This window comes from Thalassophryne amazonica, chromosome 11, assembly GCF_902500255.1.
Source record: "Thalassophryne amazonica chromosome 11, fThaAma1.1, whole genome shotgun sequence".
NCBI lineage: Eukaryota > Metazoa > Chordata > Actinopteri > Batrachoidiformes > Batrachoididae > Thalassophryne > Thalassophryne amazonica.
The window spans coordinates 25,809,875-25,830,849 of record NC_047113.1 but is presented as its reverse complement, the minus strand read 5'-3'; the positions used below and the strand labels follow the sequence as shown (position 1 = coordinate 25,830,849).

General features: G+C 38.4%; 1 protein-coding gene across 1 annotated transcript in view; it reads left to right on the top strand.

The window, feature by feature from the left end:
* Positions 1-20,975, top strand: part of klhl4 (kelch-like family member 4) — a 142,525-nt gene that overhangs the window by 14,246 nt on the left and 107,304 nt on the right. The window contains 1 exon segment of the mRNA XM_034181012.1: positions 12,944-12,974. Within this exon segment, the coding sequence (XP_034036903.1) occupies positions 12,944-12,974 (31 nt within the window).

Below are 20,975 nucleotides of genomic sequence, written 5' to 3'. Positions count from 1 at the left end.
TGCATGATGGAAATTAGGAGCAGGTATAATTGATGTTAGAAGTCTTGCTTTTCACTTCATTTTCAAAGCTTTGATCTGGTGGCCAACAAGGTCAATGTTAGTTGTTCTTTGCATTGTCGCTAGTAAAACTGTAACTCTTTCTTAACCAAGTAACATGGTTCAACAGAAGATTTAATGCAAAAATACTCGATAAAATAAAACATCACAGTGTGTTCTCATGTGTGTAACACCCTGTATCAATGTACTGTGTGTTCTGTTCACACGTCTCATTCAAATACCCTTTGTCTATCTTTGGCAGAGAATATATGACGGCAGTTAACCCCAACAGAATGGGAACCCTGACCTCTAGGACATAAACACTAACACAGGCAAACTGTTATCTTGAATGATATCTCAATTCACTCTCCACTGCCTTGGAATACAAATATCATCACCTCCTCCCCTTCCAGTAGCAATAATTCACATATTTGCCGCACGCTTCATGATGCCGCAAAGCCACAAAGGGCGTCAGTCTGCAAGTGACAATTGCCTTAAGGTAGTGCAAATCAGCAAAGAGAATCTGGTTTTCATTTGAATGTCATCCTTATCTCCAAGAACATTTTATAATTACACATAACTGATTTAGATTATTTTAAATCGGCTTTCTGCATTTTGCAAGGGCATCTTTGATGAAATATGATCAAGTCTGTGGTGTCACAAACCCTTTTTATGCCTCTGCTTAGCTTTTGACGTTTGCTGATAGCAAATAGAGCAGTAATCATTTCTCTTCAAATGTGGAATGGGATTATTTCATTTAAATATCCAAATTTTGAAAGAAAATAATCCCCAACACATCCTTATGGAATGTTACATGTGTACATCTACTTTTAACAATGTTCTGAGTCAATAATTTGCCTAATTTGCATAATATATAAGGGACCCCCCCGGCTCCCCACCTCAAAAACAAACAAACAAACAAACAAACAAAAAACAAAAACAAACAAACAAACAACAACAACAACAAATAAACCCAACATGATACCTGACAAAACCCTACTAAAAATCTGCAGACCACTAGGCGATTTTCCATTTTTAATGATCAGTTCATCCTTTTTGAATTCCAGCCTTGCTTCTTGAGGGTCATGAGTCCTGGAGCTGATCTCAGCTCACAGCCAGTCCATGACAAGGCTCAAGATTTATTTATCTTGTAATATAATTCCTACAGACCTGAGGGAAACCCAGTTAGAAGACCAAAATCTATGATTTAGTACATGTTTCAATTCATACCAGCATAAGTGGAATGCAAATGCATATACAGTATAAATATCTATAAATATTTGATATCACTATCTACATATTATGCATATTATTCCAAAATTTATGAGAGTCTCATATATTCAGTGACTCAACCTACCATCAGCAAATTGGTGTATTTGCTGAAATGTGCACATTTTTCACTTGCATGTCCCAACATCCAATTCCATGCAATTTCATACTGTTGGGAAATTTCCAAGGATAATGAATGTTTTCTATACATGTACAATTACAATAAAGACTATTCTATTCTATTCTATTCTATTCTATTCTATTCTATTCTATTATACAAGTGTTAATATGTTGTGCATCACATGAGAAAACAAGTAATAACATGCATGTGCATTATTACAGTGGCGTACAAATGCATTCAGTCCCTTGGTATTTCACATATTTTAATTTGTTTATGACATTTTAAATACAAAAAGTAAACCAGGCTTCTCAATATAAAAATTTCTAAAATTATCTTCCTTAAACTCAAACTGAAAGTAAATCTCTACAACCTGACATAAATTAATTAAAAATATAAAAGCCAAAATAATGGGTTGCATAAGTAATGGGCCCCTTTGGTATAATACCTGTAAATAATCAGTTTTATTGCCAGTTTTCTTCAGACAAGTCAGGGGATGGATACATGAACATTTCCAAGTCACTGAATATGTCTTGGACTTTATTTACATCAGTTATGAAGAAATACAAACAATTTGGCAGCCTATGGTAAATCTGTGTGGAGTAGACAGTTCTGAAAAACTAAGTGACTGTGCAAGAAGGAGAAGAGTGAGGAAAGCCACCAAGACACCTAGACAACCCAGAAGATGTTATAGGTATCTGTGGTTGTGATTGGAGAAAGATTCATCACGTTCATACTGTTTGTATTTTTTAATGGTTGTTGTAAATTAAATCTAAGATATATTCAGAGACTTGGAAATGTTTATTATTTATTATGGAAGCACATTGCATTCAATGGTTAAAAAAAATAGACACCTTATCTCGTAATTCATATATATATATATATATATATATATATATATATATATATATATATATATATATATATATATATATTGTTAAGCACCTTGAATTAAAGCTGAAACACAACAAGATCTTGATTGTTTGAACTCTATTGTGGTGGTGTAAGGAGGCAAAACTAGAAAAATAAATTTGTATCACTGTCCAAGTATTTATGGACCTGATGGCATGTCTCTACAGAGACGTTTTCCTCAAGTGATTCTCCTCCACACTTTTCATGTTGGGTTTTAGCAAAACAGTAGGAGGGAAGCATTAATCGGGAATTATTTCATTTCTTTTAATAGCTGCAACAATTTTTCCACTGCACAGGTGAACGAACCTAAAGCACTCGATGGTCACATTCACAGTAAATATCAAAAGATATAGTTCCTGTATGCAGGTACATTTCCTCTATCATTAACACTTTTAAGCAGGTGTGTCTGGTAACAAACATTTTGACATAGCTGTGTTATGCTAGAAAGGATACTGCAGAGATAAAAATCTATTTCTGTGCAGAGTTATCAGCTCAGTCCCACTGCTGGGATCAAGTTATTACAGTCGGTGTATTTATTTCTGTGAGCATAAAGCCAAATGCCAAAATAGTGAATGTGAAAATACAGAGGGATAAGGATCTGATCAAAATGGCACATGTTGCAAGAAAGCTTTTTTGTCGTTAGTCGTTAGATTCTCAACCAAACCCGAGTTACTCAGCTGCCTTCAGGGTCAATGGCTGTTATAATTCATTTTGAGAGACAGGTATCGCAATGGGTCAAGGCAGGCACAACTTTCCGTCCTGTAGATGGAAGGTGTTGAAAATAGCCTGGAAAAATACAGGGATTCTCAACCCGTACAGATCAGGACTAACCTGGATTGGGGCGGGAGAAAAGAAAGAAAAAAAATTATATCTTGAATTACTCAGCTATTCATCTATGGGCACACGATGTGTTCAGTTATTGGAGCAGAAATGTTTAAAACAATGGAAGGACTACGTGCGTTCTCTCATTTGGTGGCTTTTCTGTTGCACATTGGTTTTCAAGAGCACAGCTAAAAAAAAAAAACAAACAAAACAAAACAAAAAAGTGTCCTCAAGTCTGACTACATAAGAACCTCGTTGTTTAGTTTTCATCAAAGTAGTACCACCCATTGAACATGCAGTAATGAAAGGAAATAAATAAATAAATCCGACACTGTAACAACTCAGAATCTTACCAAATCAGTCGTTTGTGTAAGTTGTAGTCAAAAATCTAATTACACCTAATGTAAGACAAAGTCACTTATGATTTCTTGAAATAAGCAGTGGTGGGTGCAATTCAGGTAAGGAGCTAACAGCTACTTTAAGAATACTTTAAGGAGTATATTTTCAGTATAAATAGTAAGCTACAAGTAATATGCCAAGCAAAATTAAAGTATAAAAAGTAAAATAGTGAAATAACCAATGTGTATAACAGTATACTTTAAGTATACGATAACAAAGTAAAAATAGGGACTCAAAGTATACAACTAGTACAATGGCAGTATATCGATAGGTGCACTTGTGGTATACTTTAAGCATAGGAGAGGGATATATCAAGTTCATTGATAAGTGCACGTGTGGTATACTTTAAGCATACAAGAGGGATATACCAAGTACATTGATAGTATATAGATGAGTGTACTTGTTGTATACTTTAAAGTGTACTTTTGCAAACTTAAAACGAACTTTAAAATATACTTTTAGAAACTTGAAATGTTCTAATTTTGTCCGAAAAAGTATTAAATTTGTGTACTTTCTAGTATACTAACAATACACGGTCTGTAGTATACTTGCTATACTTATACTTATACTGAAGCATACTTAATAAAATGAACTTTAAGTATACTACTTTTTGCTAAGGGTTGTTCCACTAATCCAGTAAATGAAGCTAACGCCATGTAAAGGTAACGCGCATCACCCCGAGGAGATGGTGAGCAAGCGGTCAAGCCATAGTAAAATTATTAATTATCTTATTAAAATGTTTTTCAATGTGTATTTAAATCATACATATTTTTTTTTCACCAGTAATATTAAAGGATTATTAACTGAGTGCGCGGTCTGTACAGGAAAATATCAGTCCAAGGTGTAACTAAACACCAAGGTCTGATATTCCCGTACAGACTGAACAAGTGAGGTTAATAACTTGTTAATTATATATATATATATATATATATATATGAAAGCTGCAGGCTCGTAGTCAGACTTGTTCGCTTCACCTCCGTGAAAAACTTGCTAATAGATGGCCGGTTGTTAGCTGGTAAACTTTCAATCTGTGTTTTTAGCCGATGCTGTTTAGATATTTATGGAGTACGTTCATGTCCAACTTGATGGTGGTATTTTCCCATATGAGACCGGAAATCAGCCAATCAGAGCGCATGTAGCGTTGCAGCCATATTATAATAATAATAATATTTATTTCAGATCAGTGTAGAGATATTACAGTTAACTTTTCAGTTTGTGGATTAGGGGTTATCAAGACCAAGTTTTAGCTCATGGAATTAGCTGTGAAAACATCTTTTGAGCTTTATTTTGCTATTATTACTAAATATTATAACTCTTATGGTGAGTCAAAAAAGCTTGAATCATCTCAGATATGGCTCAAAACAAGATGTTTCCAAAACTCTTTGACCTAATAAGGTTTTAAAGATCTAGTATCTAAAAACAAAATTTTACTTGTTAAGTAAGGTGACCAAACATCCTGTTTTCCCAGTACATGTCCTGTTTTCACATCCTGTCCTGGCCATCCTGGTTTTTTTTTTTTTAGAAAGTGATGGCAATGTCCTGGTTTTCACTGTTTTTCATTGGGCCATTAAATTGACCGGAATTCGAGTATCTCATTGCCGGATCTTTGTTTTCGGTAATCAAAATATGGTCACCATATTGTTAAGTGATTCTGGACTCTAAGAAATGAAACACGGGGGTTTAAAATGTAATTAATACTATTATTTTCAATATACTTGCAATTGTTAATTTTAGGGACTTAAGTAATAATGTTTCATTTGATTTAATTAATTTCAACTACAATATTGTTTTGCATTTAATTGACAATGTTATGTGGAAAAAGTTACCTTAACTTTATCAATTAAATTCAATGTTTTATTTCTAAGAGTGGTCTATATGAAGCATAATTTGTCATTCTGGCTAGAAATTAGACAAATATACTTTTTTTGCATTGCATTAGTTACACTTGAGGGTCAGGGAGTTTGAAAGGTGACTGCAATAAATGAAAAGATGAGGTGGTATATGTTCACTGGAGAAAAGATTTGATCTAAGAATGTTCTGTTCTATTCCTGAGATTATTTGATTTTCGATGTCGCCCATAAACGATACCTCTAGTCTCTGTTTCTCTCCGTGAATTGCTTTGTAATCCTCGTGTGGATATACAGCTTCATCCCTGCAGCATTTTCTGTGGAATAAGGTGTTCTGAGGCTTTAGTGTCTCTATAAAATTTGGCTATACCTCTGATGATCCAATTTGCTAGCGAAATATACACCTCAGCGAAATTTATGGCTCCCTCAAATGTGATACCAAAGCAATTAGTGTCGGGGAGATTGGTAGGTGAGAAAATTCTTACAGGATGCCTTGCAGCAAGCACAAAGGCAATGTATCTAGGTTTTACTGCCCCCATTGCTTATTCAGTTTTGTTTGGTGTTCCCCTCCAAGACTCCACAGCCAGTAGGGAATTACCATGACAGGCTAATAAATTATTCTTGATTTTAGCATAAAGTCTTCCAATAAAGATTAGAAGATAGGGTACTGCAGTGACTACACTGCATTATAAACAATTCCCAAGATGAAGTGCTGGTGTTGGTGGGTAACAGGAGAAACTCCATACTCTGTTAAATCTTATAATATTGTGTTAATTGGAACATCAATAAGAGCCACCGCCTCTTCCAATCTCTTCCAATCCTCCCCCGCTGATCAATCTTAGTGTATGCCAATACCAACCATTAGAGGGCTGTCACATCAGTTGTATTGATGAATGCTTACTGCAACACACAGCATTCTGAGTGGTAATGAGTGAGGAAAAGTGGTGCTTTAGATGGCACTGACAATATTTCTTGAAGATATTAGTCCTTACATGGCAGATAAACCCATGGAATGTGAGTAAATTTCCCCCGGAGAGACAGTTTGGGGTCGGTTTATGTAGCAAACAACTGTAAATGTCAATGAGTGGACTTGGTCTGTGAAGGATGCCGATGCGACTCGGCCGGGTTATGTGCCACGAGTCTGTCTGAGGGATTACTTGGACGCCTGTAAAACAGCATGTAATCTAGCAGCCTGTGGGGAGAGGGACTCAGCCTAGTCACAATGCCGTGCGGAACAGGCTTGTTCACTTGTTAAGTCCCTGCCTTTGTGAAAACACACGTGCACGCACAGATAGGCAGAACCACACGTGCACAGAAACAAAAGCATGCACACATTCGGGTATGGATTGCATGTCCCGCTGGACGGCAGCAGCTCAGTTATCCACTTATGGACAGACTTTAGTGCACAGCAGTTTAAATTTCAGCTTAAAGTGGCAGGAGACACACAGATACACAGCAGGGAACAGAGAAACCGGGAACGCTGTGTGTGCAGATAAACACTATTGTGTCCTAAATAATCGGTTGTTTATCTCACTGGGCACAGCATTTTTTTTTTTTTTTTTACATTTTTAATTCCATGTTTGTGATAATAAACAGAAAGAAGACACAGAGTGAAGTTAATGAATTAGTGATACTTAAACTTCTCTTTTCTATAAAGTCCTCACAGAATTTTTGCTTCCGGCTGGCTATATCTTTCATTAATAATGGGCAAACTTAATTAAACAAATTGCTGTGTAGTGTTGTGGCTTATTAATTTTGAAGAAAATACAGCCTGGTCCATAATTATTTGGACACTGACACAACTTTGGTAATTCTGCCTCTCTCAACCAACACGGTGGAGTTCAAATGAAACACTCAAGGTGGGCTTGGAGTGTAGAATTTTACCTTTAATTAAAATGGTAAATGAACTGCATTTATATAGCACTTTTCCATCTGCATCAGATGCTTAAAGCGCTTTACAATAATGCCTCACATTCACCCCGATGTCAGGGTGCTGCCATACAATGTGCTCACTATACACCGGGAGCAACTAGGGGATTAAGGACCTTGCCCAAGGGCCCTTAGTGATTTTCCTGTCAGGCTGGGATTTGAACCAAGGACCCTCTGGTCTCAAGGCCAATGCTTAACCACTAGACCATCACCTCCCCACAGTTCAAGGGGTTTAACAAAGTGCATGGCCTCCATTTACATCAATCATGAAGAAATACAAACATTAGTCCATCTGTGTGGAATAAGTAAGGCTCAAAAACTGAGTGACTGTGCAACAAGAGCCTAGTGAGGGAAGCCACCAAGACATCCATACCAACTCTAAAGGCATTATATGCTTCTGTTTTGTTTGTTGCATCATGACTCACAGTATCTTGGTGGAGTGTCTGGGAGAAGGATTTACATGCAAGATCTCTTTGCAATTACATGCTAACAGATCAGAACTAGCCTTGAGTCTCCTGTGTACTGTATGGCAAATTGTTGCTAAAATGCCACGTCTTCTGAAGAAAATCATTCTATGTGCCACTGTACTATGAAGCTGAATAACTGATGACACAATAAACAAAAGTCACACAATGCACAGTTTTTCAAGTCACAGCTGCAGAAGCCTACAGCACCTCCAGAGTTGACGTTAGTGTCTTGGTGGCTTCCCTCATTGCAAGTCACTCAGTTTTTGAGAGCTTCCTACTTTAGACATATTTACCTCACAATATCAGACTGTTTGTGTTTCTTAATAAATTGTGCAAATGAAGTCCAAGACATATGGCTGGAACAGTGACAATTTGTATTACTAACACTGTTTGTATTTTGTTTGTCTAATTATTTATACCTTTTGAAAATAGAGGGAATATGTGTAAATGAATTGTTGTAATTCCAAAATGGTTGACATGATATTTTTGCAAAATACCTTGAGTTATAGCTGAAGGTTTACACAACAAACACATCTTGATTATTACATTTCAAATGTACTGTGATGGTGGACAGAGGCAAAATTACAAAAATTGCATCACTGTCCAAAAAGACTTGTAGACCTGTGTACATAAGTATGGAATGGTACAGCCAATTGTCCAACTACTGGAAAATATATCAAAGATGCTGTCTTTGCTTGTCAAATGTTCTTCGCAAAGTGAAGAACACAAAGTCCTTTTGTGAGTTTGACGGTAGGTTCTCTTCGTCATCTCTCCTTCTCTCCTCGCTCCCCTTCCTCAGGTTGGCTCTGAGCACTTTCTCGAGAATGAACACCAACTCCTCTGATGAGTTTTTCCAGGCCACAAATCACGCAGAACAGACCTTCCGAAAGATGGAGACGTACCTCCAGCACAAGCAGCTGTGTGATGTCCTGTTGATTGCGGGGGATCATAAGATACCAGCTCACAGGTTGGTGCCTGCACTTCAGTCAGCTTTGATTCATTAATTACACCTGCATCTGCTTCCCCCGAAGAGTAGCAGAAGCTCATCTGTGTTTACGAAGATGCTGATGAGGCCTCTCAGGCTTCAGTTTGATCTGCATGTTGCACTGATTTTATTAATGCTTTTAATCACGTGAATCAATGTCATGTCTTCTGTAAAATGCAAAGGAAGAATTTTTGATTTTGGTTGTGGGCTAACAGAAGATGAAAGCAGATATAAAATCCATGTTCACGAGTTTGCAATTAAATATAGTGTGATGCTACAGGGTAACTGCACTTTCTCATTTGCACATCATGTTTGATGCATGAAGGAACACTGCCATCCACTTATGGAGCTGTCAATATTTAGGCATCTAGCCCTCAGCTGGATGGTGGAACTGACTGCACTACGGAATCCTGGGAAGTAGTGTGTGTGCAAGCATCCACTGGTGTATTAGTTTAATCCAGACAGCCAAGAAGCAAGAAAAAACTTCTTAAAGGAAAAGATAACCATGTCTTATTTACCACTGTTAAAATAAATTGTTATAAATGCTTAATATATAGGTCAGGTCTAGTCTGATGTCCAGGCAGACATCTAGTTCATCTCCATCTCTCATAAATGTAACCATCTATCTACTACAGCCAGGTCAAACGTGAGCAACCCCTTGGCCTTCTCCAGTATGAGACCACTGAGACATGTTCCCTCACAATGCAAATGATACTCATCATCTGAGTCTCCTTAAAGAACGGTTCATTTGAGACAAAATGATTCCAGTGGAACCCAAAGATCCTTCAAAGTGATGCCATACCAAAGACATCCAGTTGTCAGCTTCGGGCACTGGTTAGCAGCCAAGTCTCACATCCATACAGTAAGACAGGAAGCACCTGGACTCAGACTTGGAAATCTGTCCAGCGACTCAGGAAGCTCTTTCTAAACATCTCTCCCTCTCCAAACTTCAGGACCCACAGATATGAATATCAGCTGCCTAGATAGATACTGAATGCCATGTGCACCTAATATTTTAATGTGTTTCATCACCCTACATATTTTCAGTATGTTTTTCTGTTGGCTGTTCCCGCTAGGGGTTGCCACAGGAGGTCAACCATTTCCATCTCACCCTGTCCATATTGTTTGTGTACAAGATATCTCAAAAAAGTATTGACCATAGACTATATATTGACGCCTTTACGGTGTCAAATCTCGCACGTAATCACGTTCTCGCTGGGGAGGCCGAGATTTCATTGTCAGTGTAAACAAGTGTTTGCGGGTGGTGGAGTGGACAAGCAACAAGCAACTTGTTTGCATCATTGCGTCATTATGGAGCTGAGTTCAACCAAAATATGTATTTAAGTGTTTAACTAAGATAATGGTGAGCCTTTAATGTGAGTTTTATAAAAAAAAAAAAAAAAAAGTGTGTTGCTGTTAGGTTGCGTGTCAGGAACTGGTTCTTTTTGGGTATCCTTAAGAAATGATTCGATCCATCAACATCAATAGCCTTTTTGCTTATCGGTCCTTCAGAGTGGCCATTGTTTTAGGGGATGTTTGTCAGGAAAATGAACATTTCTCTACATTGATTACAGACCCTGGAGCAGGTCTGTATAATAAACCATTTCTGCAGCTTTGCTTTGAACCTTGAACCAATGAAGCAGTGCTTCAATGTTCGATCTGCTGCTTCATTGGTTCTTTGTTTTATTTTTCTTTATCTTAATTTCCCCCCACTAAAACCCTAAAGAGCATATGTTTGTGAGTAATATTTATCTTTTTTATGTTAAACCTACCTGTTATGGTCTCCTGAAACAGTTGATAGATGTATTTTATAACTTAAAAATGGGACCGATGCTAACGCATTAGCATGTCTATGGCATTTTCAGTGTTAAAGTTAGCATTAAGCTGAGCCATAAGCTTCCCTCCCCAGCACGCAAAGGATTCTGGGATACTCTAAAACAGTGAATAGGATGGTTTTAAACAGTATGTTGCAGGGTTGTGTTTGTTCTCGGAACAAGGTATGGTTGATGGAATTTTAGAAGTTACGCGGCATTTGCCACAAATCATCGAGAAAAAGTGGACGAATGAGTCGGCACTTCTACCATCACTGAAAAGCCTGCTAGTGCAGAACGCATAAAAAACGAAACGAAACTGAAACTAACAAAAGAAAAATGAAGTGAAGGGTGACCTTGACACTGTGATCATTTCTGCAGTGAGTCTGTGCTCTCCACAGCCACGTGCAGGTGCGTTGTCTCGATAACAAATCTGTCTTCAATACCACATGTGCACGCACACGCACATTGCAGCCAGAGACGGCTGCAACGTTCGTAAATAGTTAAAGTAGTTGCTCAAATGTTCTTGCCTCTATTGTTTCTGTATGACAACGAGTCACGGTCAGCTCTTGGATCTTTAGTTATTGATCTGCTCAGATATTGTCAGTGTCTGTGCAAGACGTCGGACTTGGGAGGTTGGATGAAGTTGGACGACACTCAAATGGAATGCTGACAGTATGGGAACTACACAAACGGCAACGAACCGTTAAGACAGAAAGCAAAACAGAATACGGACGAATTGAAGTTGTCGTCAGGATTCGTTCACATTTTTCAACAGTTTGAAAATTCTGACGAAGTGCCAGTTACAGAAACAAAGCTAAACAATGGTGAAACGATGTCTCCGAAAGTCTTTTGGCTTCGGTGTCCTGCGTTAGTGCTGTGTGACCAGGCTTGACTCAGCTTCAAGAATTTCATTTTAATGCTTTTTGTAACACTTTGTAAGAGATTTTCTTTTGTATAACATCCACACCCTAAGACATTACAAAGCTCTGCAATCACCTACACATGGTCAATGATAGAGTCCACAGTGGACCATGGGGAGCTTATCCAACATTTCCACCATGTTGTAATTTTGTGTTTCTGGCTAATTAATGATAACATCTGCATTAAGGCGTATAGACTAGTTAAAAAAAGTCAGAATTCGGGTTCACCTCATCTCTCAACTGGTAGAAGTAATAATTACATTTGCCCTTTTAATATGGTAAAATAAATAAATAGAATGGGTGGGGGGCATAAAGTGTCTCAGTAAGGTGTTGGACCACCATGTGCTACCACAACAGTTTCTATGTGCCTTGGCATTCATTGGTTCTGCAAGCCTCTTAAATTTCATTAAATGTGTGTTGTCATGTCAGTGAACCTTCTCACCTAGGTGTTCAACTGGGGTGAGATCTGGTGACTGTAAGTAAAGGCCACAACATATACAGTACAGTACAGGTGTGCCTTAGACTGCCCACAATAAAAGGCCACTCTGAAAGGTGCAGTTTTATCACACAGCACAATGCCACAGATGTTGCAAGATTTGAGGGAGTGTGCAATTGGCATGCTGACAGCAGGAATGTCAACCAGAGCTGTTGCTCGTGCATTGAATGTTCATTTCTCTACCATAAGCCGTCTCCAAAGGCGTTTCAGAGAATTTGGCAGTACATCCAACCAGCCTCACAACCGCAGACCACGTGTGACCACACCAGCCCAGGACCTCCACATCCAGCATGTTCACCTCCAAGATCGTCTGAGACCAGCCACTCGGACAGCTTCTGAAACAATCAGTTTGCAGAACCAAAGAATTTCTGCACAAACTGTCAGAAACCGTCTCAGGGAAGCTCAACTGCATGCTCGTCATCCTCATCGGGGTCTCGACCTGACTCCAGTTCGTCGTCGCAACTTCACACAGCCATTGAAGAGGAGTGGACCAACATTCCACAGGCCACAATTGACAACTTGATCAACTCTATGCGAAGGAGATGTGTTGCACTGCATGAGGCAAATGGTGGTCACACCAGATACTGACTGGTATCCCCCCCCCCCAATAAAACAAAACTGCACCTTTCAGAGTGGCCTTTTATTGTGGGCAGTCTAAGGCACACCTGTGCACTAATCATGGTGTCTAATCAGCATCTTGGTATGGCACACCTGTGAGGTGGGATGGATTATCTCAGCAAAGGAGAAGTGCTCACTATCACAGATTTAGACTGGTTTGTGAACAATATTTGAGGGAAATGGTGATATTGTGTATGTGGAAAAAGTTTTAGATCTTTGAGTTCATCTCATACAAAATGGGAGCAAAACCAAAAGTGTTGCGTTTATATTTTTGTTGAGTGTAGTAATGAAACCATTCAGTGGATCTTGAGAACTGAGTATTTGTTGTAGTTCCCCACTGAGGTTTTTGTGGCAGTATATGTTTTCTGTGCACCCCTTCTAATCTCTTCATTTTTATAAGCTGGCTGGTTACCAGAGGTGACAGACGTAAATTGTAATTTAATTTCTTAGAAGTTACAATAACAATAACAAGCACGGCTTGAAAAGCTGAAAACTGTCAAAGAACCTTGTGTAGGAAATGAAAAGAAAAAAAAATAGGGTTTTCAAATCAGTTTATTTTCATACAGGCAGAATTTCAGCTCCATTTGTTACAGTTTCTATTTGGTGGTAGTGTCTTCTGATGCAAGGTATTGCTCCATCTGGTGGTGCCAATGAGACGTTTAACAATTGGCTCTCTATTCATTGAAGCAGTTTCTGCAGTGGGGGCTTGATGCTTGATATTTTATTTAAGTAGAGGAATAAATTCTTGAAATGCAAAATTGGTCAGAGTGGCCTAACGAATAGCTTTAAACTTTCTAATTGAAAATCTAATTGAACATACACCAGTGATGCAAAGGGAAATTTAGTTAGAATACAGTTACAATAGTGCACCATATTAAAAGTAGAAAGTGTATGGACATTCCTCAGGAAAATGTATATGAGAGTAATTGAGGCACTTTTGATTGAGATATAATGCAAAATGTACACCAAATGGACTTTTCAATATTAATTTCAAATGTCCACAAAATCCACAATCTGGATTACATCCTGATCAAACTTTGTCAGGCGATAGTGCCAGTTTGCACCTCACTTTCAAATATGAGAGTAATTGGGGCATGTTTGATTAAGATATAATGTAAAATATACATTAAATGGGGTTTTCAATGTTAAATTTTAATGGCCACAAAATCTGTAATCTGGATCAGATCCAGATCAACCTTTGTCAGTCAATAAGGGATACCATCCTCCATAATGCTATCAAATATAAAAGAAATCCGACCTTTTTGACAGAGTTATACATTTTTGAAAATTCATTCAATGTTAAGGATAAGAGTTTATTCAGTTCTTGCCTATGAGGATCTGAATCTTTAGTAAAAAAAATTTCAGAACAATATACAGTATGAAAAATTTTGGGTTCCAGGCTGTTCACAGACAAACAAACAGGGAAGAAAATATTCATTCAACTTCATTGGCGGAGGTAACAAATAGACTGCAATTGGACTTCAAGTGTTGAAGAAGTAACAGACAAACCAGTAAATGAAGACCAACTCAAATTAGAGCAGTTTTTTTTCATGTACAGTATGTGCTTGGTTCCATTTGTAGCCTGCAAATTGGAAGTTCAGCACATATCTTGTAATAACACACAAGCTTTATCAATTGTAAAAAGTAGTACATGTATGCCAACTGTACAAAGTGATAAAGTATACTTCGACAAAGCAACTTTTTTTATGATTACAGTTGAGAACACGACACAATCTGACGACCGATTCAGTCCTTCACATCATCAGCACGCAGATCTCTCACAAACATAAATGAGTGTATAAAAGCATCATGCATTTCTTTTTTATATGGCAGATTGGTCCTGAGCGCTGTGTCGGACTACTTTGCTGCCATGTTCACCAGCGACGTGAGGGAAGCAAAGCAGGAGGAGATCAAAATGGAGGGAGTCGACCCAGAGGCCCTCAGAGCCTTGGTTCATTTTGCTTACACTGGTGAGTGCTCGTAAACACTTCCACCAGCTTCTGTTAGACATTATGAGGCTTCTAATGTGCGTGCTTGATTAAAAAGGATCATTAAAGCAGTTCATCATTTGGATAACTGACTGGGCAAAATGTCAACATCTATTGGTTATTAAACTGGACAAATCTCTTTGAAGACTCTGCTGTGTGGCTGAGGGAGAATGTAAAGTATCATCATGATTTAAACTTGTTTAAATTAATGAAAAAAGTGCTTTATGGATTTACTAAAGGAGTTTAGAGTTGTGCACTTCTGAAGCATTGGTATCTACTTGACATTTTCTATTTTAATCCACCAGATTTCAGACTGAAATGTGTTAGAGGTGGGCGATACCGGGAATTTTGGTATTGATCCGATACCAAGTAAATACAGGCCCAGTATCGCTGATATCGATACCGATACAGATACCGATACTTTTTCATATTTAAGCTTCATAGATTCAAAGGATCCAAAAGACCTAGGATAGAATTTCGCCAAACATTGCATGTGACAACAAAATAATTTATAATCACAATCAACATTTTTGTTTAAAAAAATATCACTCAATACAACTTAAAACAAAATCTCCTGAGGTAGAGGGCTGACTTGAGGAGAGCGCTGAGTGGGTGGGCCAGGCTGATCCTACCTGCATGGCTGTTGGCTGGCGCCGCTGAGCCATGTGATGGCGCAACAACAAAAGACCAGAGGGAAGAGGGTGCGCTGCTCCATGTTGTGTGACACAGCGCAGCGCTGCTCTTACAGAGAGTAGACTTTGACGAATCTGCGTGCACAGCAGTCAGTGCGTGCAGGACAGAAAAAAGCTTGAGTATCAATCTTTTTACACGAGGATCGTTCAATATCAATACCTGCGTTGGTAGCGATATGATCAATATTACGATCGATCCGCCCACCTCTAAAATGTGTTGCTCTAGAAATGGAGCAACACAGCCTATATAGGTTGCAGTTAATTTGTCAATTCAGATTTTATTTTTACAATCAGCTGTACAAGCCATCAAGGAATAGTACATGTATTTACTGTTATCAATTAAGTACAGTGGCAGAGCAAATCCCTTGAAAGACTTTGACTGTTTAAGACTGATTTTTTTGTTTGTTTTTTAAGGAAAATGTGGAATTTCAGGTTCTGTTTTCCAGAAGGTACAAGCCTATACTTGATCTGTTTTCTTGTGCGTTGTTGTAGTATACTCTTTAGTGGCATTATTTTATTTTGTTCTTAGATTTTTTTGTTGTTGTTGTTTTGGGCTTTGAATCCTGGGAAAGCCATATATTAAAGTATTATTAAGCAACTGCGAGGTCCGTACGGGAAAATATCAGACTGAGGTGTAAGTACGAGAGAAAAACACAGAGGTCTGATAATCCCGTACAGACCGAGCAAGCAAGGTTATTCATTTATTTGTTTATTCGTTATTCATTATTATTCATTATATATATATATATAGACACACGAACGTATGTATCCCCCGAATATGAAAGCTGGTGGTGGTTTGGGCTCGTCGTCAGACTTGTTCACTTCATCTCCATGAAGAACTTGCTAACAGATGGTCCAGTCATTAGCTGGTTAACGTTCAATCTGTGTGTGTTTTTTTCTGATGCTGTTTAGATATTTATGGACTATGTTCATGTCTGACTTTTAGCTTTGTGGTTTGTAACAAATGGATACGATTGTCATGGTAACCGCAGGTGAGACTCGGCAAAATATCAGACCGGAAATCAGCCAATCAGAGGGTGCGTAGCGTTGCAGCCATATAATAAAAGTAGTTATTATTATAATTATTCTTGTTAATAATAATAATCACAAACACATTATGTTTCAGTATATGTTACAGTGGAGTATAAGTTGGACCTCCCTAAGTAGCAAAAACCAAACAAACAAACAAACAACTCTCCACCCTCCACTCCAAAAAATGAGTTACATTCTGGAAAATACGGTATAGCTCCTTCATAGTGGGGTACTGTAGCTTCCCTCATTAGTATCAATCTTACTATACAATGATCATTCAGTTTCTATCCATATAATAAACGCACAGGGTTGTAGTTAGGATAAAATTCTAGCATAGTGGTAATGTCGAGGGAGCGAAGTGACCGGGGGGGGGGAAGCTTTTTGAAAATTCAAGCTAAAAATTGGCCATTCTAGTAGGGGTACCCAAAGGGGAAAAGCCAGGTAACAACAGCCCAAGTCCCTTCATCATGTCCAGAAGGCTGGGGAAGTTGAGTGGACAATCTCATTTTGGGTTAGCCAGTACATGGCCCTCAGTGAGGCAGTCGGAGTCCGTGGACATTTTTAAGTCAAGACTTATGAGTAGTTTTTCTTTTGTTATGATTTATTCTTTTACTTCTGTTTTTAATTAGGTATTTGAATTTTTTTATTTTTATTTATTTATTTTAATTTTTTATGTTGAACTGTTCTGTGTGAGGCACCTTGAGATGGCTTTTGTTGTAATTTGGTGCTTTATAAGCTGATTAAATTGAAATTGAACAACATTTTATGGAGTCTTAAAGTAAATAATATGAAAGTGGTTACTGGATCCTTAAAGTCTGGACTACAACTCTACATGGTGGATCCTTGATCTCTGGACATAAACAGAAATAAAATCTGTTAGTTTTTGTCAAAAGCATTTCATTTCAGACGTTATTATTGGCATGAATGTATTTCCATACCTATGAGCTGAGCTCTTGCAGCTGTGCTGCACGTCAGGTTTATAAAGAATGCAGGGCATTTCATTTTGGGAGGACAAACCATTTTAGTCGATTGTAGTTTATTGTCTGTATTGCAATGTTTGTAGAGGTGTCATTTTATTTAAAGTGGCAATTCGTTTGAAGTTATTAATTCCGAGCGGACTCTGTCTCAGCAGAGAGCCGTGCAGCGTTTGGAGCTGTGCCAACGGAACGGAGGGACGATTCTCGTTTCTCGACTGCAACAAGACATGAGTCCCAGTTAGTGACTTTAATCCACACAAAAGTGACTGATGATATTTTAATGGCTTTCAGAGGGGTTAAGAAGCAGACTTACCGCTTCTGAAGAGCAGCGAATCAAAGAGCCACGAGCCATTGAATCGAGCATTGCTTTGATTCACGCTTCAACTGGAGGCGCCGATGCAGAAACAGTTATTTACAGACGCTGTATTGAAATAAGCGTAACGGTCCAAAATTATAGTGTAACGGGCCGTAACGCAAGTTTGCGCTACCCTGCGGCAGTGGCCTCTGTGTGTTGGTGTATCCAGAGCATCAATTGAATCCAGAAAAAGCTAACTTTCATCTTTACCATACTTATGTATTTTTTCATGAGGATTCACGTTGTGAAAACAGCACGGTGAATGGACCAATATGCACTTCCACAACAAGAGCCTGTATTTCAAAATAAGAGCCTGTGAGGTTTCTGCAGACCTGACAGAAGACTGACTGTCTGTCCATCCTCTAACATCCCAGACAGCAGATTCAAATCTGAACATTTTCTGTGTGCATTGTACCCCAAACCAAGCATTAACATGCTTAAACTCCAAACAAAACAGCAGAATTGTATCTCACAGTGGCACGCACAAGCCAAAAAGGAGGGAAAAAAATATGTTTATTGTTTAAATCAAATGTGAACACTGTCAAAGTGCAAAGATAAAGTTTAGTTATTCAGAATTTCTTTTCATGGAAGATTGTACTGGTTAAGCAGCTTCAGAAAAGCTTATTGACAACAAAAATTCATTTTAGAAAATGAACACAACTGAAAACAGATTAACTTCAATAAAGACTTTCATAAAGGCCAAGAAATTTTTCTGTTAATTATTAAAAAAATGTAGCATAACTGCAAACAGATTTTCCCCAAAAGGTCAGCTGTCCTCCGTATATAGTACAAATGACCACATCTAGAACCCTGGTTCATCCACAGGTCAGCATCCTAGTTTAGACAAATCAGACCATATGCATTGAGTTGGAAATGTTCTTGTGTCCTTCCCATGACTTATGTAAAGAAAAAGTGGCTCGAAAAGGACAATTTTGATGATTTATAAACAACCGGCTTTATCATTCACACCAGGATGAGAGATATAGATTCACACTCCATGTATGCATGTACACATCCATGTGTGTGTGTGTGTATGTGTGTGTGTGTCCATTCATCACGTCGGGACGTAGGATATAGAATTGCACTGTGTGCATGTAAGTGCATCCATCCATCCATGCTTGCAATGCGTGCATGCATGTGTCTGTCTATCACACCAGCACAGGGGACATAGAATTAAGCACCATCCTTGTGTCTGTTACATTTTTTCTTTCAACACTTTAACATATGACTACCCTGTTCAATTTATTTCCAAAATTGGTATGCAGGATCAGATACTGTTTCCTCACCGTATGAACTTCATGGGCCATTGATGAGTCAGGATTTTTGCAGCCACTTCCAACACTGTGGACTCTATACATTATATTATTGTTGAAAAATGTCAATAACCTCTGATTACAAAATCTATGTGCATAATCACACCAGTTTCCAAACCCTAGGAATTTTTGGAATATATAGGAGGAAGATAATTTTAGAAATCTTTATTCTTTATTTTTTTTTTTGTATTTATTGTATTTAAAATGGCATAAACAAATTAAAATGTGTGAAATACTGAGTGTTCCAATACTTTTGGAGGGCACAGTATCCTAACCTTATGCTGAGTGCAAAATGAGTGTGGTATTATTACTGTTTTGTTTAAGAATGTTTAATTTTCACTGTTGCTGCACTTTGTGTCAAATCATAGTCATATCATATCATACTGATATGACAATATTGAGATATGATCATTTGGCCATATTGTACAGTCCTACTGTCAACTAGCTGAAAACTTTGAATATTAATTTACATCTACATTAAAAAATTCTTAAAGTGGCAGGAGGTTAAGAGGGCTGTAATTGGGGGGTGGTCTGTGGGGTGGAGAAGCTGAAAGGCAAAAGAAGAAAAATGTTTAAAAAGGTGGTGGGTCAGTGGGGGGCGGAGCCCCCGCAGAAGCTGAAAGGTTTTAGCTATGCTCATGCTCCAAGAACCATTTTACTGAAAAAAAAATCTAGAAATATATAGAGGGTTTTCATGTGACGTATCGGTCACGTCATTTTGTGTCCCGCGGCCATTCTGGATTATGACGCAGTGGCCGCTGTGATACGCTACGTGCATTTAGTGAACAATTGTAAAGCTTCAACGTCGGTGTGAAGAAGCCTCATGGCGCTGAGAGAGATCCGCCGCTAACAGAAATCCACTGCTCCTAGAATTTTATTTTATTTGGCAATAAATTATATTAGAATACATAAAAATACCGCCGAGGATAACACAAGAATGCTTCCAATACGGATGCTTATTTACATTGTGGTCCTCGAGCACCGAGCTGCTGATCCACAAGCTGCCCTTCTAGCGCCTGGTGAGAGAAATCAGTCAGGACTTCAAGACAACCTCCGCTTTCAGAGCTTCGCTGTGATGCTCTGCAGGAGGCCGGCGAGGCTGACCTGGTCAGCAGCTTCCTAGTTCACAATATCGCAGTGTGACACTGTCAGCCAGTTCGTTACATCAACACTAAATTCACTATCTTGTATAAGATACGGATCCACTGAACCAACTGCTACACATCTATCATGATAAATAGCTTTATCTTGAGGATTTAAAGCCTCGTAATAACCGTACATTCTCTCCATTTTTCTATCACGCGCCAGCCTCCTTGTAATCCAGAATGGAGACGGCACCTGTCCTGCAGCAAATCGGTCACGTGACTGAAAACCCTCTATAGAATATATAGAGAAAAAATAGAAAAATATAGAAAAATGCTTAAAAAGTTGGAGCCCCCTAGAAGCTGAAAAGTTTTAGCCATGCTAATGCTCCCCTGAAGCATTTACTCAAAAAAACTTTGAAGGACCTAAATGACATGGTGAGATGCTGAAGAGCTTTGCTTGTTCATATCTGCGACGTATACATATTATTAAAATGGTTCAAGGCCCCACCAGATATGCAATCAACCTTGTTGAAGACATCAAATCATCATTTGGGCTCTTCATAAGACCATTGATTGAAAAAATTGTTCTTGGGATGACACATTTGGAAGGACGTGTATGTATGGGCACCACTGGAAAGACTCGGATGTACCTGACTTGGAAGTCTACATTGGCTTGCTCATTTGGCAGGAGTTTACAAATGAAAAGGTGGAGCAACAGCAAGCCTTTGGAATGCTGAGATTGGAAGGGCAATATTTCCAGCCACCATGTCTCTGAAGACATTTCAAGTTTTGTCCTGTATCATATGCTTTGATGACAAATTGCCTACTCCGGGTAGGGAATGCGGTCTTGCCCCAAGTGAAGGTATTCAAACACCTTGGGGTCTTGTTCACGAGTGAGGGG